Source organism: Orbicella franksi, chromosome 15 (genome assembly GCF_964199315.1).
Source record: "Orbicella franksi chromosome 15, jaOrbFran1.1, whole genome shotgun sequence".
In the NCBI taxonomy this organism is placed as follows: domain Eukaryota; kingdom Metazoa; phylum Cnidaria; class Anthozoa; order Scleractinia; family Merulinidae; genus Orbicella; species Orbicella franksi.
The window spans coordinates 15862601-15889352 of record NC_138159.1 but is presented as its reverse complement, the minus strand read 5'-3'; the positions used below and the strand labels follow the sequence as shown (position 1 = coordinate 15889352).

Below are 26752 nucleotides of genomic sequence, written 5' to 3'. Positions count from 1 at the left end.
AAAAATGGTGGAGGCTGATTAGGGTCATTTAAGGAAGCTCAGTCACGGTAAATTGAATTTTGAGTTGTTTTGGCCCCGTACAAAATTTCCTTTAAATTGAAGGAAACTTGAAAATAGTAGTTTACTAAGATAGAAAAACACCAAAGAGATAATAATAAACCATAAAGGAACAAGGATGGTCAAGGATGGGGAAGATTAACACGGATTACAAACGACGAACTTAAAACATTTAGGCTTAACTTTTTAAGGTGCGCAAACCGTGACGTAACTGAATTCGAAATAAAACAAGAGTAAAAGCTCTCTGTGGCGTATAAAGCTTTCACCATTGCGGCTGGACATTTCTAAATTCAAAAGTTAGCCATGAAAGGTTTAGCTGTGTTTCACTTTTCAACATATTTGGCTAATAATTTTCCCGTGATTTTCAATCGTCTCGATATTTGAGCTTGATCAAAGTACTCTCGTAAAGAGATAAAGGCAGAAATTATCCGTTTCATTTATTTTCGTGTCTAGCCAGGTTGGAAGTATAAAACAAATTAATTAACATTTTGATCATTGTCTTTTAAATGTTTTCTTTAGAGAGTGCGAGCTCTTGATGAAGAACTAAACCGGCTCAAGGCGTCTAAAGGTGCGCTTCTCATAGGAGACGCACTCTCGGTAAGGAAAATTCTGTTTCATATTTAGAGCGCTAGTGGGTTTCTGAGAACTGCTAAAACTTGAAACCAAACGTATCACAAAGCCGCTCAGTACGCTTGTCAATAGTGCAACAAACCAATCAGAACTCAAAGATGTATCATGTGACCAGTGGCAAACATACGAAGTCAGTTGACAGATGGAAAGCGCGGGAAAACGTGTTGCAAAGGCAAACGTAAGAAGACGTTTACCAAACGTAGCCAGCTGGAGAAACTTGAAAAACCGTCAGACTTGGTTTTGTTTTGGAATAAATTTGTTGCAGAACGTAGCAGTTTCGTTTTATTAGATCAAGGAAGTTGAGAAAGTTTTTTTTGACTTTGTAATCATAGTTAATAAAGGGAAATGGTTAGGAGCCCGGTAAACATCAAAGAAGCAAACAAACAGGCTAAGATTTATGTTGGAAGGTCCCTGACCCTGCATATCTTTTGTTTTATGCTCATAGACTATACATGAATTACATAATCGCAATGCTTTTTTTGATTAGTTGTATGAGCACATGTAACCACCTTTGGTATTTGGCCAGGTTTTGTGCGGGTCAATCCTCAAAGTAGCCAACAAAAACATACAACAAAGAACTTTGTCAGGTTTCTTAACCATTTCCTTTCTCGACTATGTTCTTCTGGAAACCAAAGTAGCTGCACAATTACTTTAGCAGTCAATGAAAACTGGTCTGTTGTTGCAGCTATTGTTTATTTTGTTAGTCATATACATCAACATTTTATTCTTAATTTCCAGTCTATCTCAGACGAGACCAGTTCAACGTCTTCCCGATCATCTGTGACGTCACATAGTTTCGAGGTCCCCGCTCCGCCATCTGACGTAAGAACTAAACTTAACATATTTTTCTGGTATCCAGTTTGCTTTGGTTTTCAGCCCTTTTGGACTTTCGTGTTTTTGTCTCAAGTCCTTATTGTCGTTCTGACTTTCGTTTTTCATGTGTTGTTTTAGCTTGGAGCATTAGCATCACTGAACCGAGAGGAGGTAGGCATTTACTTGTTTAATTTTCGATTGCTACGTAATGGCTGCCAATTTCGATATATTAAAATTCAGCCTAACACAAAAGACCTCAGCACGAGGCTCTGGGGAATAAACCCCACAAACTCTGTAGTTATTCCCCAGAGCCTCGCACTGAGGTCTATTGTATTTAGGCTGAATTTTAATTTATCGAAATTGGACAATTGTGTCCCTTTCTTTTAGCTTTGTTGTCCTCATTGGAATCTAGTTCTGCTCAGTTCTGCGACATTTATAGGTGCATCCACTATCGTCGTGGTGACCACTTGACATTGCTTGCAATAGACTGGCAAATATATCAGTCATTTTCTGCCTTATGGCTATATAACCTCAACCCAAGCACGGCGATTTGTTCAAATGGGGTATAAATGGTAACTGCTAGGGCAATGTGACAGAATACTGGGGGAGGGGGGATGATAACCTGTGATGGACTAGCATCCTCTCCAGAGGGCGGGGAAGTGGCAATATTCTTGGTCATTAGGTGTCAAGGAAACCAGATTTATTTGGGCGCCAACACTGATGAACTTCCTTAGCTCATGTGTGCCCTATGATTGAAACAGACCGAACATGTCAAAACAACTTGTTACCATCTGTAGGATAAGTTGGGTTTCCTGTGTCTCGGATACGTCATATGATTGATTGATTGCGTGCTCGACTGACGGACGGACGGACCGATTGACGGATGGATTGATAAATGCATTGATTTAATTTTCCTTTTTTCAGGGAGAAGAGGAAGAAACCAGAGAAACACTGATCAAAAATCATTTTACGCAGAGAATAGCTGAACTCACTTCGCAGGTCAATAGCGAAAAACTAGGTTCCAAGGTTTTGTTTTGTTGTCGTTGTGTCTTCATTTGTTTATGTTACACTTCTATCATCCTTGTCCATTATTTCCAGCGAGCGAGTGCGAAAAAAGGAGCAGGGGGAGGGGGTGGGACAATTCCTTACTTCCTCACCCTTAACCTTTTTTTTTTGCTCACCCCCTCCCCACTTCTCCCCATTTTTTTGTTCACCCCAGGCGCGCTCGTTTGCTCGCTTGCGTGCTCGAGCTCCCCGCCTGGAAAATGGAAAGTCTCTTTTGCAGCCCTTTTTTGAGCCATGCTGCAATGTTTTTCTCCACAGGCGAGTAGAAGTGTTGCGCGAAGACTAAAGTAACTTAAAATACTTGCTTCCTGTTTGAAGAAGCTTTTTTGCAATATACTCATGCTCTGGTCTTCAAATAGTGTAAATATTTTTGGCAGAGTCAGGGGATTTCTGATGTACGATTAATCAGTTCTCTGAAAGTTATGTCATCTTCTAAGGTCGTTAAAGATAGATTCTTAACATGTCCGTTAGTTGACAGAAAGGTAACGGGTTTCCTGTAATTTTTCCCCAGGTTCAATCTACCGAGAGCAAGACGGTATCAATTACTGCAGAGGTAAATAACTTCTCTCGATTTCCTTTCGCATTCGTTCTTTCTCTCGTTAAAATTCTTAGTTGTAACCCTGAGCGTTTGCGGACCTGGCGTGATTATAGTTACGTCAAGCAATCTTCGGGGACGACCAATGTCACGAAATTTTAGACCTGGTCTAAAATTGAATGAAAGTTTGAGTCTGAGATATGTACTGAATCGATATGGTAGGAAAATAAGTACCAGGAACAGACAAAGCAATACGAATGGTTAAAACAGATATCAAACTTCTTACTTGATTTCTCAATGTGAACTAGTGTCGCGCTCTGTACCGACGAATGAAACAGTCCGAGAAGGCGAAACAAGAACTGGCGAAAAATCTCAAGACTGCAAACTCCAAAGTCAGCCAACTGGAGGTGAGTTAAGCATTGACATTGACTATTTCATGATTGTATTTTCACTTGTTCCTGTGAAGTATTTTTGCGTCAAGTTGGTTACAATAATCGTGTTTCGTAGATATCTTTTAAAAGAAAAGTGTCCCGTTATTTCCACCCCTGCCAACTTGACTTCGCGTTCTGACATTTTCCCGCGCTTGGGTAAGGTTTGTTTATTTTCCCGCCTCTTGAACGCGGGTGTTAACATTTTCCCGCCTTGTTTTAGGACGAGGCGGAGACTATCAAGCGAAGCTACGAAACACAGTTGTCAATGATGAGCGACCATTTGTGTGGAATGAACGAAAAATTAACTTCACAGCAGGACGAAATTGAGGTGCTGAAGAGCGGCAAGCTTAAAAAGGGAAAACTGCGGTGACGAAAAGAAATTTTTATAACAAATTAAGACAATTATAATATGAAGATGAAAATATAGCGAAAATGTTGTCATGGGTAAAAGAGATAACAGAAAGAACTTAGAGAACGGAATGCTAGTTTTTAATATGCAAAATGTTCTTTTGATACTCGCTTTTTTTACTGCGTTTTCTTCCAGTCGTTTTACGCTGAACAGAAATCTTATGACTAGTTCCTTCGGGTTGTGTTTGCCACCCTTTACAAACAAAAATACCTTGCTGAAAAAGCGGTTTTTAAATTACTGTCTACACTTGCCACGCTTCTACTTTGCGTTTTGCCAAGCTTTTGATTGGCTCGAGAAACCCGTGCATCTTTCAGCGCGCACTAGCCAATCGGAGCATAAGTGTTTTCTTGTAAGAGCCAATCAGATACGCGGCGCGATGTTTCCCGCGCTTGCCGCCAATGAACATGAATTTGCGACAGTAATTTGAAAACTGTTCTGTCAGCTGGAAATGGGTGAGAACCGATGTCACGCAACTCTTTCCGTAGATTAAGTCCATCGCCCAAGCCTTTCTCTTTGGCGAACGGCCGACATTCACAATCTCAACCTCGAGTCCTGCAGACGCTTAACATCCAGTTCAAAAGAAACCAATTTCCCCTCGTTTTACTGATCGTTTTTTCAGCTGTCATTTGAAAGTTATACAATGCTTCTGAAGGGAAGTAACGCAAAGCTTTTGCAAAGAACGGTTACGCGAACGAACCAAAGGAAAGGGCTTATTTGTGTTGCAGAAACTGTTTTCGCACTTTAAGGAAGGAGGTTGGTTTTAAAACTTGAAACTTGCGACTTGAAACCAAATGCCTTCTTTAGTTTTGGGTTGAAGGTTCTGTCCTTGTGTACCAGAATAGAAGAATTACTGAATACAGAAGACCAAACCTAAAGACCATAGCTAAACCATTACTCCTGAACAAGAAAAATAGGATAGTTAATCTCTTTTGTGCCGGTACACGAGGACAGAACCTTGTTAAGTTACAGTCATCGAAGATGTAGCATTTTACGGGGTAAGGAAAGTTTTCATGCACGAAAAAGATTAAAATGTTTCTTCCTTATTAGACTTACGTTTACATTCGCCTTCCCAGATGACAACATACAAGTGAATACAAGTTCTCGCAGTTCAAGCTGAGGGGAGTTGTAATTCTGTGATCGGTAACGTAATTGTTATAACTTCTGTCCTTACTTTGTACTGACATTGAAAGAAGAAATTAGATATCAATCAAATTTGTAACGTTAATTTCATTCAGGGCCGGGTTGCTCACTAGCCGGTTAATGCTAGCAAAAAGTGATTCTTACTGCTACTTTTCTGTAGAGTTTTACACAAGTCGCAGTCAAAATTGAAGGACAAAAAAAATATAAACTGAAAGCGTCACTGAAAAGTTACAAATCTGGATAAAGTTAATCGTGCTTTGAGCAACCGGCCCGGCACAATATGAAACATATATAAGAATTTATTTTTTTTATAACGTTATTATACGGACGTGTAATAAACTTGAGAGTTTCCAACCGACGAAATCTAGAGCAATTATGTCTCCAGTAGTATTTTCAAGTAGTTTTACTCCTTTGGTTTGGGTTGGTGTAATCAGTGAACAGTTTGTCAAACCACCTTGGGACAATCTTCAAACATCCCACCTTCGGCGCTGCCCAAGAGAGCAAAGGCACACCTTGGGCGCCTTCCATTCAAACCCTCCCCCCCCCCCCCCTCTCTCTCTCTCCCATAAGAAAACGAACTTTCGAAACGGTGGCTAATGGTACGGAAATTTCCTTGGAAAATTAAGATCGAAAAATTGTTTAATTTCCGCATTGGGAACCTTCGGATATTTCGGTAGGAAGGTCAAATTGAACAAACATTCCCGGAAATACATTTTCTTAAATAACTATTTATTTGGATAGAGCTGGTGGGGCTGCCCACTTTACTGGAAATTCCGGAACTGGAAATATTCCCAGAAATGCAAACCGGATGTTTACAGCGTACGGACAAGTTCCCCTTGTTCCTCGAACGCTTTATACTGAGGAAGAAGGCCATTTTCGTCCCCAGAGCCCTTTGATATCCTTCACCTGGTAATACCTAAGTACAGGGAAGCAAAGATTCCTCGCAACCTTCGTTCCCAGGGTCTTTTCTAATCATGGAAAAGGCCCTAAGAACGAGGTTGGGTTCCTCGTACCCAGGCCTATAAGCAAGGAGCCCTGAGGAACTGGGAGACTCACTTATCCGCTAACCCACTGCGCAGACGTTAATGAGCCGACTTCCTTCTTCGACACGGGAAGTCATGTCTGAAGAGTAATCAAACCCTTCATAAGGAGCTAACTAGGTCACGATATTTTGCATGTTTTAAAAGTCACTTTTCTGGCGTTGATAGTAAAAATAATTTTCTAAGGTTTTTGGCAACAGCTGTGACAACAAGCCTGGAAACAAGTGTAGTGCCGTGACTTACACCCGCTTTCAGTGTTACGTGCATAGGCCACATCTTTCGACCATCTTTCGACAAGCAATAAAAACGACTGAAAGACCGTTTAACTGTGAAACTGGCAATTTCCCGGTTATTAATATTAGCGGAACAAATGACAAATAAGTTATTCTTCAGTGACCTCAAATGAATGAAGAAGATTGTGCACTCTGCATGTTTCCCGATTTACGGGATGATTCAAACGATTATCGGCTCTCAATAGATTCCGGTAGAACTGGACTGTCTTCCGCTTTTAATATTCGAAAAAAGTAAGCATTCACAATAGTCGATTTATCTCTCACAGAATGACTTCTTGATACTCCTAGCCTTACTAGTTTGAAGTCAAATAAATCCATCTTTCATGACTAATTAAAAGTCGAGTTCGATCGTTAAGAAGTCCGCTGTGCGTACTTCTTTGACGTAGGCCAAGTTACAGAGCATGTCGAGGACTGAATTCGAAAGCGGGTGTAGTTGTTCCCAGCTCACTCATTCTCCTACCCAGAGCACCCAGAGCTATTTGACCCAGTCTGGTTGGGACTAGGCACAAGAAGCAAAGCTCAGACTACAAGCCACTGTCTTTCTCGACGCCTTGAAGGAGCTCAGTCACAGTATTTTGAGTTATTTTGGCCAAGAACGAAATTATCTTTAAATAACAGGAAACCTGAAAATAGTAGTTTACTGAGATAGAATTAAAAACACCTAAGAGATAATAATAAACCACAAAGAAACAGGGATGGTCACTCGGGATAGCCTGCAGAGCAGGCGAGATTTTTTCGAGCGAGCGCTCACATCGTAAAAAGTTTAGTCGCCATCTTGAATTTTTCATGCAGTGGTAGACTGGAGAGAGAGAGAGAGAGAGAAAGTTTTACCAAGGGGATAAATGATAGGCAAGAGGAAGGATAGGGGAGGGGGTGGAGCGAAGACATCCCCCACCGTCTAACACGGCGGTCTAACATGGCGGTCTAACATGGCGGTCGCAAGGTTGTAACGCTAACTCGCCCCAAAAACACGCCTGCACTGCAGGCTACACTCGGGATGGAGAAGATTAACATGGACTACGACCAACTTGAATAATTTAGGCTAAACTTTTCAAGATATCTGCAAACCGTGACGTAGTTACAAACCATTTCACGTTTGATTTCTTCCCCGCACAAAGATCAGAAGCCAGTGTAAAAGAGTGAGGCCCGGGGTGTGAGCCTGTCAATCTTAAGCCTTTTCCGCTGTGGAGCATTTTAAGCCGATTTCCTTCTCCGACGCAGAAATGAGGAAGTTTCAACGAGCAGTGAACACACACATACAAAATAATCTTTAATTAATTTAACTAAGTGTGACTCATTTACCTGCAATACATGAACAATGATGAAGTACTGACCAATCTCCTACGGAAATAAAATAGTGCAGATTTAATTGTCCAACCAATTTTTCAAACGAAGCCTCACCAAACGGCTACCGGAAAACAGCATTTTCCTTGCCTTAAGACATCTCTAAGACTTACTCATTTGATAGACATGTCCGTTTTAATGTTTTTCGCACCATTTTCTTCACATGTTGAGTTGTAATCCAGGAAGAGGTATAAAATCATTAAGAGTAGAGGATGGAATTACTCGGAGCAAGCCAAAATAAACAATTAAACGCCGGAAATAAAGGCTCGTCACGCGAAGAAACGTCTACGAGACTGCGAATACCAAAACCCGGCATGTGAATATTCAGCCAGATTTTATATATATATTTTTCGGTTTTGTTTTTTCTCAAAACGGTTCAAATTTTTGAAGTATTTGGAATTTCTTGAAAACATGTACATCTGCCATCGAAAAAATAGTCTGTGGTGTTTTGATACACAATTATCGAATTTGCGCTTTGTTTAGTGGCATCAAAATAGCAGAATTGGTAAGATAATTCACTAAGATGAAATAAGCCGCTTACAAAACACGATTGAAAGCGTCAAATATTAAAATTGAGTGAGTTCGGAAAAATCTAGGGTGGGGTCCGTCAACGGAACTCAGCAAGGAAGCGAATTCCATGTGAATAAAATCACTTACATTATTTATGGTTGTTTAAACGAGAATTCATTAATCACCACCGCATAAAATAACTTGTGAAACAAAGATTTAATAAACACTTGAGAACTGAGAAGTTAATTTTGAAATATTCTTCAGCCTAAATTGCCTCGTTACGAAGCGGCGAAAGATGACAGCTGAAGCACATGGTTTCCATTTACAATTGCATTCAGAACTGTCAGTCAAATTCAGTAAGGCACTCGTTGATTGGTCAGTGCAAAGAAACCATTTGAGTGCTTCTGTAAGCAGCTGTCTTCTCGAACCTACCGTTGTCAGAAAAAGAGGGCTCGCGGATGTGAAAACACTAGTTTCGGGGACACAAAAAACGCTTTGTAAAAGTAATCATCGAACAATTTCTACGTAATGACCGCCATGACGTTGCATAGAGGACAGATGGAGTATATTCAACCACCTCAGAACTCTCAGGTAATATATGAAGTATGCCTTTTGTGTCGCATTGTAATTTGGAACACGGTACATGTCCTCATCTTCTAAAACTCACACCCCCTTTCTTGTGCCCGCCCACCAAACGCTTTTAATCGACAGGAAATCCAACCCTCTCCTCTGGCTCTGCTAGCTGCGACTTGTAGCAAGATCGGACAAGGGTTTGAGGCCCCAAATAACGTTCTTCAAGCGCCGATAAACCAACTCGTAGCACACCAAGAGTTCGCGACCTCGTGGAGTTCCGAACAAGATGCTTCGCCGCACGCGAACGATGATGTGTTCCATTCGAGCACTGCGAACGTTCTCCAAGCTCAAAGTCACCCAAACTCCGGTTTATATACCTCCATGAGCCAGGTGGAACATAGTCAGATGTATTATGCAGCCGTTACAACGAGTCCGGGAGTACAAAACGTGGGCACACTTTCACAACAATCGCTCGCGACAAACAGCGAGGCAAGTGTAAACCTCTCTTATGCGCCGGAATACGATTTATCCAAAGCGGTCGAAGGCGCTTGGACGGCCATAAAATCGGACTCTGGGGATTCAAGCGGTGGAATCGGGGCGCAGTGGTGGCAAGGAAAGCCGTTATCTTGGGCGAAAAGCACGAGCAGTCCTTCGCATCAGTATGTGATGTCGCCCACAACGGTTGGAAATAACGACCCAGGTATGCCGATGTTACAACAACAACCGCAGGAAGCATCGTTGGAAAGTCCATCACAAAATCCTGCCTATGTCCAAGTAACGAGAACACCACAAGGACAGATTATTTTAACGCAAGAAAGCTCAGAACCGAATAAGTGGCTCTCTACCGCAGTAAACGCTGTAAATGTAATCTCGGCGCCATCGAACGCCACAAACGGAAGCACAACTATTCAAGTTCAAGTTCAGCCTGAAACCTCACAAGAAACACAAAATGTCAACATGAGCGAGGTAAACGTGAGCCCTACAAGTAATCGGCGTCTTCGCCGTGTCGCTTGCACTTGTCCGAATTGTAGAGAAGGTGAAGGAAGGACGGCGGATGGCCGAAAGCAGCATATTTGTCATATTCCCGGCTGCGGTAAAGTTTATGGGAAGACGTCGCATTTGCGAGCACACCTTCGCTGGCATACGGGCGAGCGGCCATTTGTATGTAATTGGCTGTTTTGCGGGAAAAGATTCACACGCTCCGACGAATTACAGCGGCATCGGAGAACTCACACGGGAGAAAAACGATTTGCTTGTACGGAATGTGGGAAGAGGTTTATGAGAAGTGATCATTTGTCGAAACATGTGAGGACACATTCGAACGGAAAGGCTGTGAAAAGCAACACAGTAGTGCAGGGTGCGGAACCCATTGCAATTCGGCCGATTCCTCGTCAAGAACTTCAAGATATTTCAACCATCGAAGCAAGGCCGGAAGAGATTAAAACTAGTGAAAGCGACCGCTCGGCGGTTGTTGGAGTAGATCTACCTGGTGTTGCGGTTGCTGTTGAACAGAATCAATTGTCTGAAAATGAATATTTTACCGGCGATGCTACCGAACATTATTTGAGTGATATGAGCGTCGCGCATGAGTTTGTTGCAGTCCGAATGGACGGAACACAAGGTACAGCTATTTTAGTTGCGCAGAATATTAACATGGCCCCACAAGGTGTTTAGTGGTGAACGGAGGAAGTAAACAAATTATATTCTGTTTTGAAAGACGTTGACTTTTCAAGAACACAACGGCACATTTTCTGTTGGTGTTTTGTTTCTTAATTTGAGCGATTGTGGCAGTACACATTTTTGTACAGGTTTACAGAAAAACACAAAAAAATACATCTTGCATTGATCGGGTTTATTGAAGCGGTATTCTACGGTTTGCTGAAGTTCGTGGATATGTTAATCATGTTGGAACACAGCCAACTGTGGTTGTATACACATTTATTCACACAATTTATATGTATATGGTTCAAGCAAAGCAATCATTTAGTATTGTTCTTCATACGTAAATTTTGACCACTAGGGAGCTGGATCTTGTTCTTTTTAAATTATTTCAGCAAATGGTGTAAAATTCGTATTTACAAACATTGAAGCACTAGAAGAAGGACTTTTTTGTATAGTTTTGTCTATCAGAGGGTTTTTAGTCTTTTTATTCTGTTTCAGTTTCGTGGTTTTGTTAGAAGTTAGATCACTAAAAAGAGGTTTTTTTTGCATAAATGTATGAGATCTTTTTTATACCAATATTCAGCTCTATATCTCAGCGATGTTACCAAGATTGTCGGAATTGTAGATACAGAGTACATATTGAAAAATAAATAAGATATTAATTTTAGGGCCAAAGCTCTCGGAAATGGTTGAGGGGGCTAATCTGGTCGCATTTGATCTTTTTAAAACAATATTTACAAACTCATGTATATCTTTCTGGAGACTGAACATATATAAAAATAAAGCATAGTTTCCATACATTGTACAAACAATTTTTTTTATTAAACAAGGAATTCATGAAATGCTTTCAAGATCTTAAGTTTATTTTTTCACATACCTTCTTGTTTTAATTGAATAGTTTGGGTCATAAACCTGTCAAATCATGTTTGGATTACGAGATTTCTGGTTTAGGGGCATTAAACTGTCTGACATCCAAAATCTTGAGACTTCAATATTATTCAGGATTTTGTTGCAGACTTTTTAACTCAAAAATTGAGGTCAAAAAACTCCCTCGAGTCAAGTGGGTGCTACGTTATGTGAAAACAGTATGTGTTTTGAGAAGCAACCTTTAGCAAATTGCCTGAGGGACTAGTTGTTTAAGGATGCTTAGAAAAAGTGTTAAACACAAGATAAATCTTTACCTACTGCATGGCATGGCTAGTTCGGCATTGCTATCCAACCTTTGATCAAATGGGTATGAGGTCAATTTTATTGAAGAACAGATTCTTCAGGTTTTTTTCCGGTTAATATTTCATCATCTTATTGGCAGGTTCTTTAACTAGCATCATTTGAAGGTGTGATGTCTACCACTTGTTTGAGTCCAGTCTACGTCCCTCCCCTGAGTTCGGGGGATGAGCACAAGCTTCTTTCTCAAACAGTGGCTGGTAATATAGCCTACCTTATTTGTGAAGTCTAGGCCACTTAAATATAATCACAGAACTAAACAGGGAAACCATTCTGTGAGGAGTTTAGGACCTTGTGAGTAGATGGTATAAAATGCCTTCAGAGATTAAGTATTTCTGCTGGTAATGCTGTGCTCACCGTCACCATGTTTTGTCATGCCAGTGAAGATGCTGGCCCTTTAATCTTGCATGGCTGTTTCGCCTGAACATGATGTCATTCCAAGAAAGAAATTTGACTTGGCTCAATTTAACCTGGTACCAGGCTCCAAATAAACCGTATTTGTATTTTTGGTATTGGTCTAGAACTAGCTTGCAATGGAGGCCCATGCAGGGGATACTGTAAATATCATTAAAAAGAGGTTAAAATTCCATTTACATTTGAAAAGACTCTCTGCATATTTAGCCTCCGTTGCAAGCTAGTTCCAGTCTAATACTGGGACTATGAAAATGGTCTATTGGGGTAGAGAGAAAAAGTGATCAGACAGGTGGCATCAGAAAAAGTCTACAGGCTTCTCGAAGCCACACTTAGGCTGCAAGCTGGCCCACCTTTGAGTCGTGCACGAGCGTTGGAGAGCAAAGCAATCCAGCGGGAAGAAGTCTGTGCTCCAACTTGAGCCTGCTGGCAGGCTAAGCCACACTTGGCTTGCTTTGTTCACTATGTTTTCTCACCCTTGGCTGTACTTTTCTCCCTATACCTCAACCAGGAGCCTTTTCAATGGAAAAATGGAAAGTGATAGGGGACTGGATCTGAGTCCACAAATTTTACTCTAATCCAATCAAGAGCAAGAGTTGTTTATGTTTGTTGTTGTTGCTTTTTTTTTTCGTTATATATAGTAATCAGAATGAGAGCTTTCCTACCATACGATTGACTTGCCATCAGAATTTCGGAGTTGGTGTCCTGACATTCGCACAGTCTTAATTTTTTTTGGCTTTTCGCATGGAGCACGCTCCAGGTTATGGGCTCCTGGCAGTTAGGTAAGGGAGTGTTAAAAACTCGAAATGGCGAAATGGCACTACGGGTAAGAGCCGATATGGGATATGGGTGTCTGTTAGGGTTAACATTACAATTATTAAGAGCTAACCACTATCCAGTCGGTGATATTTAGACTAACTTGAGCACTATGTAGGCTAACCGTAGTAGCCTGTGTGACAGGTGTTAAACGTTTTTTGCCTCCCTACCCCTTCTGCGTTTACGCGTGCAACGCAGGCTAAACCGTGGTCCCATTTCATCATTTTTAAACACGCCCCAGCGAAATAGTTCCGCCCGAAAGTATCTATAAAATTTGTTACAATAATTAGCAAATCCCGAAACTACTACAAAAATAGCGACCTCAAATACGAGAAACAACGGAAATGACAGACATCGTTAAACCTCCATTCTAGATCTCTCAGGGATACCTTTTCCCGCAGTTTTCCCGCCAGATGCTAACGGCTGAGCATTGGCCAATCACAGGTCTTGTACTATTTTATCGGGACGGCGATCAATAGATGTCCACCAGCGGCTTACAAAATAGAGTATGCTCTGTTATGTCGTTCCGCCATTTCGCCACCATAGCATCAACTGTAGCAACTTTAGAAAGAAGATTATTTCTGCGGTATTTTTCCATTTCATTCCGCTTTAAAATGCCTCCGAAGAAGAAGGAAGAAGAGAAACCAACGCCATTAATGGGCCGATTTGGAACCTCGCTGAAATGCGGGATTGTTGGTCTTCCGAATGTAGGGTAAGCAAAGTGTACTTGCACAGCTCACGTGGAACAAAGAGTACCATTTTATTTTGATTTTATTATAGCCTGTTGTTTATCCACGTGTAATTTTCAGGAAATCGACGTTTTTCAATGTGTTAACCAAGAGTTCAGCTGCAGCAGAAAATTTTCCTTTCTGTACAATAGGTCAGTGTTCATTATAACGACTTCATTATGTGTACAAATTATGTTTGATGGTCACCGATCTGGAGGCCATGTTGTCGGGCAGGGAAATATTTGACTCGAAGCATTGCAGTGTTAGAATGAGCTATCCATTGTCAAAGATTTTGACACTTAAATAACGTTATTTCATATTTCAATAAAAGTATTATTTTTGAGGGTCTTTTGTGTTCAAAACATTGCAGAAACTAGCTAGATGTTAATTTTAAGATATTTCATAAGGCTGCCAGTGGTTACTGGTATAGTATTGTACTCTGGATCACTTGTTTGGGCCTTCCCACTATCTCAATGTCATGTTCTTGGACAAGACTCTCTTCTTGTACTTTACTCTCTTCTTGTACTTTACTTGTTCTTTTTTTTTCCTCCCAGGCCTTGGACTTGCTCCCCCAGCCGGGGGGTGGGGGGGAGGGGTGGGGTAATAGTATTGTTTACTTTTAGTTGCTTCCTGCTATGGTAAACAGAATTAAACAACCTGGTCCTGGTTTTTCGAAAGGTGGATAATGCTATTCAGCGGATAGCCGTAACACTTATCTACTGGATAACGATTTATCCAGTGGATAGCATTGTCCATTCAAACAACCCAGGCCTGTACTGTTACATTTCTAGAATGCCCTGAATCTGAGAACTTCTCTCTGCTCCAGCTGAGGGAATATTGAGATTCTGAAGAAACAAAATTAACTGTGTCCTTCAGACCAATCATTGAGTGCGTTAGCCGTTAAGGCCTATGTACAAACTTATCTACTTTGTGATAATTAATTTGTTTATCTTTTTTCTGTATTTTATTTCAGATCCCAATGAAAATAAGTATCATCCAATTTTTTAAAATAATATACTTAACAACTCCCAGGTGAATTCGTTTTACCTGTTTTGTTGGATCATGTGTACTAAAGGTATCTGCAGTCAAGTGTTGATCAATACCCTCAATCAATACCCTTGGTCAACCCTCGATCGATACGCGATTGACACCTCGGCTGACGCTCGATCAACACTTGATCAACATTTCAATCAACAGTCAGTGAGGAATCAACTAATTTTTGCGGACAATGACATGCCATCGAGTGTTGATGAATACATATGAATTGGTTGACACTTGGCCAACTATCGACCTACTATTGACCTAGTGTCAATTGAGATGTTAATTCGAGCGTCGACCAAGTGTCAACACTGACTTCACTTACAATACTTACATCTCGTACAATACTAACCCTACTTGCAATACTAACATTACTTACAATACTAACTCTTGACTACTTACAATACTTACATTACTTACAATACTAACATCACTTACAATACTAAAATCACTTACAATACTAACTCTTGACTACTTATAATACTGACATTACTTACAATACTAAAAGTGCTTACAGTATTGACATTACTTGCAATACTAACTCTACTTACAATACTATCACTAATTACAATATTGACATTCCTTGCAATAGTAACATTACTTGCAATATTGACATTACAATACCGACATTACTCACAATACCAACAATAAATCCAGTGACATGTCAATACATCATTTTAAGCCCATGACTTGAATACAAACAATGCATTTTACATCTTTTGAAGATAAATTTATTGAATATGCAAAATAATTTTCTTATACCAATAACTTTGCTTTCTCCCCATATACGTCGAGTGGCTGTTCCAGATGAAAGATGGAATTTTCTCTGTGAATTTCACAAGCCAGCAAGGTAAGTTGTTTGTAACTTTGCTGGTAGTGTTGTTTGGTATAGTTGTTTTTGTAAATGTGTATTCATTTGTTTACATTCTTTAATATGCAGATGGTTGTGTTGATTTTTCAGCAAAGTTCCAGCTTTTCTTCATGTAGTGGATATTGCTGGTCTTGTTCAAGGAGCTCATGAAGGCAAGGTGAGAATTTACAATTTGTATCACAAAAAAAGTCAAAACTTTTGTGGAGTAACCCAAAGAGATTAAGAGTAAAATGCAAGCTGGGGAAAAAAAAGATTGAATTGGGCCAGTACTTAAATTTCAGTTTTCACTTGCCCCACTTAAATATTTCTTGCCAACGTGGAGGCCAGTATGGAAATCAGAGGACAAACGCAAACAAAGTATGCATGGATTACTAACTAATCCATGTTTTCAACCTAATGGTTAACTAATCCTGCAGTCTTAAGTTTGGAAATAGCTTCTGGCTAGAAATTATCACTAATCAAGCTGACCTTTTAATTCAGTCTCACAAGACTACTGAGGCTTATTTCACTTGCCCACCGGGCCACTGATCTTCTATTTTCACTTGCCCAACAGCTAAATTTACTTACCCTGAGCAATTGGACCTCGGTTTTTTCCTGCCCTGGCAAGTGTTTTTAAAATGCTTTGTGAAATAAAAGTCAGTTTTAAAAAGTTTCCTTTATTTGCAGGCTTCCATTTTATCATGGTCTAGTTTGAAGGAGGGGCAAAGCAGCTGTACTGTCCCTTATCCTTCAGCTGTAGGAGAATCTTTGCTAACACCAATGTTTACATTTTTTGTCATTAATATACGCCTTTGCGCAGAGAAGGCATCGCGCTAGGCACGAATTGACTACAAACATTTGAGCTTGTGAATTTTAGTAATTGGTGAAATGTTTGGCTCTTTGGGTGTAATATCTGAGGAGAAATTGGCTTTCAAAAACTGCAAAATTTCCATGTGGCAAAAGAGCTGATGAGCTCATACATTCTTTGTAAAATTTGAGTTTTTAAACCCATGTCGCACATTCAATACATCAGGCTTAAATTCCTTGGGACAGTTAATCGTGCTGTGCCCTTTCAATATTCAGAAGTAATGTTTTTGTAGCTCCATCAGAAACTGAATTGCTTATGCTAATGAGGTAAATATTGTAAACAAAGATTCCCCTATAGCCTTAGATTAAACAAAATTTTCCACAGTCAAAAATTTCTACTTAAATAATTTCCATGCTGATCATAGGAATATATTTCACAGGGTCTGGGAAATGCTTTTTTATCGCACATATGGGCGTGTGATGCTTTATTCCATATGATACGTAAGTAGGAATTTTCTGCTTTTTATTGATTGTCATTGTCTCGATGTTATTCACATCAGTTAAGTGTACTCATGAACCTTATGTTTTTGCTCAGGTGCATTTAGTGGTGAAGACGTAACACATGTTGAAGGTGAAGTGGATCCCGTGCGAGACTTGGGAATTATCTCAGAAGAATTAAGGCAAAAGGTCAGAGTTGTAATGTAATGTATATAATGTATACTTAATTGGCCACTCCCCACTGGGGCTTTATTAGTCTTAAAATTGCATAATATCTAGCTAAAGTAACACTAGTCTTATTTTAAGAATTTAATTCATTCATAAAATAAAGGCAACGTGAAGTAGCATTGGTTAGTCAAGACCTAAGGGTAGCCAACAAGTCAAGGACTGCATGGGATTTTAGTAAAATTCTAACAGATTTTTAGTAGGTTATCTCAGTTAACATCGCCAAACATTTTGAATTCTTGTGGTTTTTTCTTGATCAGGATGAAGAATACCTGAAGGATAAAGTGGTGAGTTGCCATTTATTTTAATTTAATTTTCCATTTTATGAAACAATAGTACAGGGATGTTAAGCCATGCTCAAACAGCACATGATAATTGATTCTCCACTAACTATCATCAATATGATGTGTGTGGCAAATGAGATAAACCATCGTTAATGATCATGAGGAATTTGAACAAGTTCAAAGTGAATGATAGTTGACTATGGTTGATGATATGGCATGGTAGTAAGTGGTCATTTTACCATCAAATGGAAGCGTGTGCTAGAACTGTCCTGGACTATCACTAATTAGCTATCATTGTGTGTCACTTGACCAGGGCTTTACAGTTGTAGTAAAAATGGTAACTATGTCATTTGTTTTTTAGAACACAATGGACAAAACAGTTGTGAGAGGAGGTGACAAAAAGAGATTAGGAGAATATGTAAGTGGATTTATGAACTCACCTTCTTGCCTTAAATTTTAGTTTCCATGTCAGTATTTAGATACAATTATATTCAATTTGCATGATAGAGTAGACTCTGCCATTTCAAACACAAGAACATTTTAAACGTCCTTTGATCTCTCAAGCCTTAGTTCTGTGACAAGTTTGGCAACTGTGCAAAAGTCAACACCTCTAATAAAAACACTTTATTCATGACTAGTCTCAACCATCACATGCTTCCAGAGAAACTTTATTCAGTTATTGTGTCACCATGAGAGATATTTGATGGTGTTGCCCAGCACAGATGTGTATGGCATGTCTGAAAGGTTGTTAATTTATTTCAGTGCAGAAAATCAGAGCCATAACAACCAATCATTCATCATCAATGTGTTGAATTTCTCACCTCAAATCTCACTGGCATCTATTTTCTCACAGTGATGTAATTTTGGTTACACATGCAATGGAAGACAATCTGGTTTTTCTCCAGGGTGGGGGTGGTTGGCCATTGAGGGTATAATGTATTCGTATGTATGGAGTAAATCGTAATAAATAAATAAATAAATAAATAAATAAATAAATAAATAAATAAATAAATAAACAAACAAACAAACTGCCATTGTGCATAGTTGATTGTGTGATGTAGACAAAATTTGTAACACCGTAAGGGACATTGTGTAGTTTCAGAAAATATCCATACCTCCCCCATGGAAGAAATTTTCTCCAAGGGACCCCTCCCCCACCCCTCTGGAAATTCCAATTGAGCTTAAAATACATTTTAAATTGTTTGCTCTTAGAGAATCCCCACCCCCCAGGAAATTCCAATCCCTTCTCAGGGGGAGTATGGATCTTTTCTGGAACTGTGCATTTCAGCTGCAGTGCTTGTGTTTCAAATTAACTTTTGATGTAACTAGTAGTACCGTAACATTGTAAAAAAACGACAACAAAAAAAACTCTTATCACTCATACGAAGAGTAAATGTTGAATTTCTTTTTTGCAGGAAAGCTTGAAAAAAATTTATCACTGGGTCTCAGAAGAGAAGAAGCATGTAAGGTTTGGAACATGGGAAGCTAAGGAAGTAAGTTTACTTTTAACTTAAAAAAGGTCTGGGTATGGTTAAAACCATGGGAGACACGGTGGCCTCATGGTTAGAGTGCTCAACTCCGGATCAAGCAGTCCAGGTTCAAGCCCTCAAGCCCTGGCTGGAGACATTGTGTTGTGTTCTTGGGCAAGACACTTTACTCTCACAGTGCCTTTCTCCACCCAGGTGTATAAATGGGTACCCACGAACTTAATGCTGGGGGTAACCCTGTGATGGGCTAGTATCCTATTCAGTGGGGAGTAGAAATACTCCTAGTTGTTTAATGTACAGAAACCGGAATAACAGCCTCTCTGGTCTGATGGGCCACCTGGCTCATGTGCAGACTTTACCTAACTTTATGGTTAAAGCGACAGTTTGGAATTACAAAAAGGTACAGTTTAAGGTAATTCCTCTGAAATAAAAGTGACAATAGATTTTTGTTCAAACTTTATCCACTGAGTACAGTATTTGTTATATGATAACTTCAATTTTGAAATAAAAAAGGGGGTGCCCATGCTCATTAAGGAGCAGTGAGGCATTGAAAATGCCCCATTTTGGCATTATTTAATGCTTATTATAAGAACACATTCCCAGTAATTGTAACATCTTTGTGAGCCCGGACTCATAGGAACACGCATTAAACTACAGTCAATACAATATGTCGGACACAAATAAACGTTTCAAGTTTGATTCAGACAGAAAGCTAAATCCTGGATTAAAAATTTGAACCAAATTTCTTGACGTGGTTGCCGACTGCAAAATAGAAAAGACCACAGTGTATCTGCTATTTTTCTTATTTATTCAATTTTCAGCAATAGAAATTAGATCAGTCTTTTCTCACACAAAGCTTATGATTAGTTGATTACAATGACTGGAAAAAAAATTTGGGGTGCCCGTGCTCGTTGTTGAGCTAGAGCCATTTTTCAAGTGACAGAACTCAATATCAAGGCAAATCTGTCATGTTTTCAATGTGCGCGTGCATGAACGCGCGCTAATGACACCAAAAATTATGCACAGTAAGGATGCGCAATGCAAATTTGAGGAATGACCTTAAATTCATTTATTTCATGGATGTGCCACATAGTCTTACAACTGTTGACATGACAACAGGCTAATTTTTATTAGTTGGCACTCAACTATGTTCTATTAGAAATCTGCAAATCTGATTGGTTTTCTCATCATTTTATGTTTGGTATGTCAGTGCTGGAGATTAAAAAAATATTCAAGTTGTTCTTATTCCAAATGCAGGACAACCTAACCCCTGGCTCTGGTTGCCCTGATGACTGCTTGGTTGCCCTTAAAATATTGTATAATTTGTTTCTTAGTTATAGGTTTTGATGAGACAAAAACTGTTTAATGACTATTGTCACAGGTCTCTGAACTGTCATGCATTAACTGAAATGATAAATTCACAAATCACCATGCCTGAATGTTGCACACACCCTTAGTGTAACTACTCACTTTATTATGTTTTAATATAATTGCTTATTCATGTACATGTAAGAGAAGTACAGTAACAACAGCAAAAAGCCTTTGGTTTCAATGAAAAGCCTAAAGGTTACACCAAAGACTGGCTGTCAAACATCCAGCAGGAATGGCAAACAAAACAAAGTCCACTGTTTTTGGAAAGATATGCTATTTGAGTACTCTAAATAATAACTCACAACCCTAGCTACTCTTCTCGCTACTCCTAGACAGCCCCAATTAATCAAGATCATTTCTTACCTGTAAATGTGTATTTGACAACTTGCAAAGTACTTTCCTACAATGCCTTGGAAAAGAATGATTATCTGTGTGCCATGATATTTTGGGGAGGCCTGGGTTTGTAAACATGGTGGTTTACTGCATCTATCAAGGAACGAAAACACCAGATTTAAATCTTTTGTATATCTTATTTTGCTATCCGGTTGGACTTCACAGAAATGGTGAGCACTTCAATTTTTCCTGGGTTGTCTGGTGTTATTTTCCTCAGACAACCAGGCCTATAATTTTACAGAAAAGTGGTTGTCCGGACCATTTTTAAGTTGTCTTGGATGACCGCTAATTTCAAGCACTGTTATGTACTGCTTTTAAAACTGAGAATTAAAGTCAATTTTAGGCTTAAAAACTACAAAATTGTAGGTTTTCCACTGCAATCCTTAAGAGACTCTACTTAAACAGTGTGTAGTTCCAGAGGATGTTCATACTTCCCTCACAGAAGAGATTTGTTCTAACCTCCCCCCCCCCTCCCCCCCGCTACACCTCTGGAAATTCCAATTAAGTTTGATACCTTCTTTAAATGATTTGGTCGTAGAGAACCCCCCTCCCCCAGGAAATTCCAATCCCTTCTGTGAGGCAAGTATGGATATTCTCTAGAACCACACAATTAGACTACTCGCACTCGTTTTTTGATGAGTGATAATCAGCCTGGCTACGCCTTGTTGACTAAACTCAGACGCATAGTCTGATTGTTGTTAATTAATAGATAGTTCTCAATCAGATAGACAGGACATTGGTAATCATGAAAAAGGTTGCGAAAAGAATTTGATTCCAAACCTCTTTTAAGCGGTTTGGGGTAAAATTCTTTTCACACCCTTTTTAAAAAAAGTTATATAGGTACCTTCATGTCTTATAACCTGCATTGTGCAGCTTTATGTAATGCTATTGCATCACAATTATGTTTTTAAAAGTCCACTAGTGGAATAGTAGTGTATTGTTCATTGTGAATGTATGTTTACATGTTCTAATCCCCCCCACCCCCACCCTCCGCTACACCTCTGGAAATTCCAATTAAGCTTGATGCATTCGTTGAATGATTTGGTCGTAGAGAACCCTATCTAACTAACCCCCCACCCCCAGGAAATTCCAATCCGTTCTGTGAAGCAAGTATGGATATTCTCTGGAACCACACAATTAGACTACTCACGTTCGTTTTTTGATGAGTGATAATCAGCCTGGCTACACCTTGTTGACTAAACTTAGACTCTTAGTCTGATTGTTGTTAATTAATAGATAGTTCTCAATCAGATAGACAGGACATTGGTAATCATGAATTCAAGAAGGTTGCGAAAAGAATTTGGTTCCAAAGAGGCTTAGGGTAAAATTCTTTTCACACCCTTTTTTAAAAAAAGTTATATAGGTACCTTCATGTCTTATAACCTGCACTGTACAGCTTTGTATAATGCTATTGCATTACAATTATTTTTTTAAGCATCCAATAGTGGAATAGCAGTGTATTGTTCATCCTTTATGTATGTTAACATGTCGACATTTACTTTCTTGATTTCAGATTGAAGTTCTAAACAAACATTTACTGCTCACCTCAAAACCTGTGATATATTTAGTGAACTTATCTGAAAAGGACTACATCAGGAAAAAGAACAAGTGGTCAGTTTTTGTTTATCCTTCTTGCTTTCAATAGGTTGAGGAACAATAATTGCTATTTGGTACTCAACTAGTGTGACCAATCTAGGCTTGTCTCACGACTCTGTGAGCGTCGTAAACCCTGGTGGAACTTAGCCATAGTGAAAGGTTAATCACCCTTGTCCTGAAAATACAGTCGATCCTCCGGTTGCGACCACATCTCTTCAGCGACCAGTTTTCCAAAACTACCGAAATTTTTATAGTCAAATCACTATATTTGGAACCTCTTGTAAGCGCCCACGTGTCGTAAGCGACCGCGATCACTTTTAGAACTAAAAGTTTGAAATTTTCTTTCGTTTTTAACCTCCCGTAAGCGACCACTTGACAGATTGCTTAGTGTGGACGGGGCTCAATTAAGTCTTTCTTCGATGAGGCGTATTGCATTTTCTGTCTCGCAACCCCTAAATTTTTGTGCGTTCCTGAGCAGAACAAATCCTTGGAAAAATGCATTTTAGTGTATGTTATTTTACTACTTTATTCTGCAGGCTGGCAAAGATAAAAGAGTGGGTAGATGCCAATGACAACGGGGCTGTAATAATTCCTCTTAGTGGTGCCTTGGAATCTAAGGTAACTATTAATAGCAGTGAGTAATTTTCCCAATCTTTCCAGTCTCAGAAAAGGAACTTCAGTACGTTGGTTTCTATAGCGTCAAGTCCTCTATTGAATGAAAATGATACAGCTAATTGACTTTAAATTTTATTATCGCTTTCAAAGCTTGTAGATTTGGGTCCTGAAGAAGGAGAAAAGTACCTCAAAGAAGTCGGCACGCAAAGGTAGGAAAGAACGGTTGCGGTATATTGATTTTATTTTGTGAAGGAGTTTGGAAACATGTCTGGATTGTCTAGGCTCTCGAGTGAATTACTTTTATCGCTGACACAAACCACGTGGTTCAGGAGGTGCTATATCTGACCAATCAGAGTAAATGCAAATAACTGTAAGGACCAATCAGAAGTCGAATCAGAAAAGCGTCCAACCTTTGCCAAGCGCGGGAAAACACGCAACCCTTTCCAAGCGCGGGAAAACACGCAACCTCTGCCAAGCGCGGGAAAACATCCAACCTTTTCCAAGCGCGGGAAAACATGCAACCTTTGCCAAGCGCGGGAAAAGACGCAACCTTTTCCAAGCGCGGGAAAACATGCAACCTTTGCCAAGCGCGGGAAAAGACGCAACCTTTTCCAAGCGCGGGAAAACATGCAACCTTTGCCAAGCGCGGGAAAACACGCAACCTTTTCCAAGCGCGGGAAAACACGCAACCTTTGCCAAGCACGCGAAAACATGCAACCTTTTCCAAGCGCGGGAAAACATGCAACCTTTGCCAAGCGCGGGAAAAGAAGCAACCTTTTCCAAGCGCGGGAAAACACGCAACCTTTGCCAAGCGCGGGAAAACACGCATCCTTTGCCAAGTGCGGGAAAACACGCAACCTTTACCAAGCGCGGGAAAACACGAAACCTGTTTTTTTTTTTGAACCGCCAACTGAAAACATCTTTTACTCAGAAATCTGTTTATTTCCGGCGTTGATTGGTGTTGTTATTTATTTCCAGTGCTCTCTCTAAAATCATTACCACTGGGTTCAAGGCTCTTCAACTTCAGTATTTCTTCACGGCTGGAAAAGACGAAGTCAAGGCGTGGACGATTTTGGTGAGAATGAGCTCTCCACTTTGCTTATAAAGATGCTGGATATTATAATCTACCTATCAAACTTTTTCAGAGGGGAATGGTGCCTTGCCAAAGCAGGGCACACGGTAACGAGTTACATCAGTTTAAAGGTTGGAGTTTAGACTTTTCATTACCAATCGTGTCTTTTTTTTTAGCAAGCGTCCACCTATATTACTTGCAAAAAATTTGGGACGATTGTAATTTCGGACAAAAAAAGAGTCCGAAAATAAAGCCGTCCAAAATAAAACTTTAAAGTACGGACTTTCTTCTTGGGCGACACCATCACATGTGTTTAAGGCCAGTACACATGATAGAGCAAGAACTCGGATTAAGATTTGCCCGTTCTTTTTATCACTGGAAGGAAAATGTTTATTTCTTTTTTGAAAACTTAATGCAGATAAATTCCATTTCCAGTCTAATTTTCCGAAAGTATCCGAAATTTGTACGAAATGAGATAAAAAGTGTCCTTAAATTAAACGTCCACAGTAAATCGTCTGAATTTTAGCGTCCGTTATTTTTTGCAAGTAGTTTACTACTATGCACGGTTGTAGCTGAAAGTGTGCGTGAGTTGGAGGTCTTCAAGCCGTCAAACGAGAGAATTCTCACATCGGCTCATAAAACTTTGAGAAGGGTTTAAATTCAATGGGAGTGGATAAGAGTTGTTGATTAGTTAGGGGTTTGAACTCTCTCCAGTCCACTCTCGTTGGCGTATGATGCCGTTTTTTAAAATGTTTTTGCTGGCACAGGATTTGCGCTCGAGAATCTGTTTAAGCCTAAAATCAAGAATTTTTATTTGATGTTTTAAGTTTTATCTGATTGTCTTCCACAGAAAGGAACTAAAGCGCCTCAAGCGGCCGGTAAAATTCACACTGACTTTGAGAAAGGTTTTATAATGGCGGAAGTCATGAAATTTGACGATTTCAAGGAGCTTGGTTCAGAGGCCGCAGTCAAGGTAAAGATTTCTTTTTAAAACTGTATTTCTTTCTGCATGGAAGCTCTACCCATGCTGAACACTCTTTTAATCGCCGAGTCTGGTTAGCCTGTAGGGTGCTACGGGAGACCCCCGTCTCCCTTTATTAGACCAAGAAGAGAAGGGGGTGACATGCGCTTCGATCTCCCCCCTTTCTTCTCCAAGAAGGAAAGGCTATCAGTACCTCATTCCTCTCGAGCATCTGAATGAATGAATGAATGAATGAATGAATGAATGCATGAAAGACTTTATTTAGGTGTCATCTCCGGCTCTGGGGCTGTTTTCTATCGTTACTCTTGTGTTCGTCGCTTGTAATCCGTGTTAATCCTCTCCATCCTTAACCATCCTTGTTCTTTTATAGTTTATTATTATCTCTTTGGTGTTTTTCTACCTTAGTAAACTACTATTTTCAGTTGTACGTGGCCAAAATAACTCAAAATGCTGTGACTGAGGTCCGTTAATGTTTTTGTTCCGTCTCTTCTTTCTCTCACAGGCTGCAGGAAAATACAAACAAGAAGGCAAAAACTACGTCGTAAACGACGGCGACATCATCTTCTTTAAGTTCAATGCCGGCGCTGGTTTAACAGACAAAAAGAAAGCTAAATAATAGATATATTTAACAAAAGTTGTCATCAATGAATTTAGGAAGACTAAAACGGAATACATATTTCGAACTATAAAACTAGAAACACTTCTTTGTCACTATTCATAAACTCTCAGTGGAAACCTTATGAGGTTTGGTCACCTCTGGAGAGCTCCTTACAGAAGATTTCCCTGACAGCTGTTTCTGGCAGGAAAATTTAACGCAACATCACCATTTTTTTTTTTTTTTTCGTGCGCTAGAAAGATATCTGCAATGCCCCACCAAAGCCTTGGGTATACTTATCTTTAAACCACAAACGCAAGAGAACGCGCTTTAATCCATTCCAGTGGGACCCTCCAGGCATTCACTCGTTATAAAATCGTAGACATAGGGGAGGGGTGGGAGATATAATGGCTTAAGTACTCTACCAATCAGAGGACAAATATCAAGTGTCCCAAGGTTTTTAACGAGGATAACACTGAGTCCTGGCCAGCGAGGACGAAGTTTAGAAAGAAACTTAGAGAATTAAGATTTATTCTTTCACGTTTTACCAAGCTAGATTCCCGTGAAATTTCTCAAAACGATAATTTGCACAATTCTAAGAGCTCGAAAAGCTTTTTATGTCGTAAATTAAGTAGGAATCACTCTAAGTTTATGAAAGAGTGAAATCAGTAGTACCCATTCCTGGAAACTAAAGGCCAGTAACGAACTAAAGACAGATTTTTACAACGCCAAAATAAAGAAACAACGAAAAATACAGGTGAACTTGGTGACTGTAATAAGATTACTAGAACCTTTTCCACCTTTAACCCAAATAAATTTTCTCTACCGTCACGGGATTGTTTATAACACAAGCGTGTGTTCCTCCCCCGCCCCCCGCCCCCCGCCCCCCGCCCCCCGCCCCCCGCCCCCATGGACTGCGACTAGCACCTCTTATGAGATTAGGGTCTGTTAACACTGAGGGACCCCAGACGCCCTTGAAATACAGTCTGGTTAAATTATGTTGGTGAAAAGTGGAAAACACATTTCGGAAAATCGACCAAATTTTGAGCGCTTTCCATAAGACCAACATCCCGATCTAAATTTCCGGACACTTTCAGAGGCGAATGGAACGGGATTTTCCAGAATTTCCGGGAAAGAGGAAAACCCAAATTTTTTACGGTAAGTTCAACGCTTTGTCCCCGAAATTCCCGCCCCGTTCAATTATACACCCATAATTTCTTCAATTTTCGGTTGAATGGTTTGAAAATGAAAAATTTTC

At 39.8% G+C, this 26752-nt stretch overlaps 3 protein-coding genes across 3 annotated transcripts in view; all 3 read left to right on the top strand.

Annotated features, from left to right (window-relative positions):
- The window catches only part of LOC145470092 (protein phosphatase 1 regulatory subunit 21-like), a 27415-nt gene extending 21966 nt beyond the window's left edge, over positions 1 to 5449 (top strand). Inside the window, exons 24-30 of the mRNA XM_081453919.1 lie at positions 577 to 654; positions 1426 to 1509; positions 1639 to 1671; positions 2425 to 2499; positions 3077 to 3118; positions 3409 to 3507; positions 3752 to 5449. Of these exons, the coding sequence (XP_081310045.1) occupies positions 577 to 654; positions 1426 to 1509; positions 1639 to 1671; positions 2425 to 2499; positions 3077 to 3118; positions 3409 to 3507; positions 3752 to 3901 (561 nt within the window). The 3' untranslated portion in view covers positions 3902 to 5449. The remainder of the gene's footprint in view (positions 1 to 576; positions 655 to 1425; positions 1510 to 1638; positions 1672 to 2424; positions 2500 to 3076; positions 3119 to 3408; positions 3508 to 3751) is intronic.
- Positions 5450 to 8619: 3170 nt separating this feature from the next.
- Positions 8620 to 11339, top strand: LOC145470094 (uncharacterized). Its single transcript, XM_081453921.1, has 2 exons — positions 8620 to 8858; positions 8979 to 11339. Exons 1-2 carry the CDS (start codon positions 8796 to 8798, stop codon positions 10512 to 10514), a joined length of 1599 nt encoding a protein of 532 aa, XP_081310047.1. The 5' UTR covers positions 8620 to 8795; the 3' UTR covers positions 10515 to 11339.
- A 1994-nt stretch (positions 11340 to 13333) lies between these two features.
- LOC145470097 (obg-like ATPase 1) lies at positions 13334 to 26365 on the top strand. The gene is made up of 16 exons (XM_081453922.1): positions 13334 to 13665; positions 13763 to 13833; positions 14655 to 14666; positions 15509 to 15569; positions 15681 to 15747; positions 16817 to 16877; positions 16972 to 17063; positions 17360 to 17386; positions 17745 to 17801; positions 18799 to 18876; positions 22148 to 22245; positions 22767 to 22848; positions 22996 to 23054; positions 23824 to 23920; positions 24768 to 24890; positions 25402 to 26365. Exons 1-16 carry the CDS (start codon positions 13433 to 13435, stop codon positions 25513 to 25515), a joined length of 1332 nt encoding a protein of 443 aa, XP_081310048.1. The 5' UTR covers positions 13334 to 13432; the 3' UTR covers positions 25516 to 26365.
- The last annotated feature ends 387 nt before the right edge of the window (positions 26366 to 26752 follow it).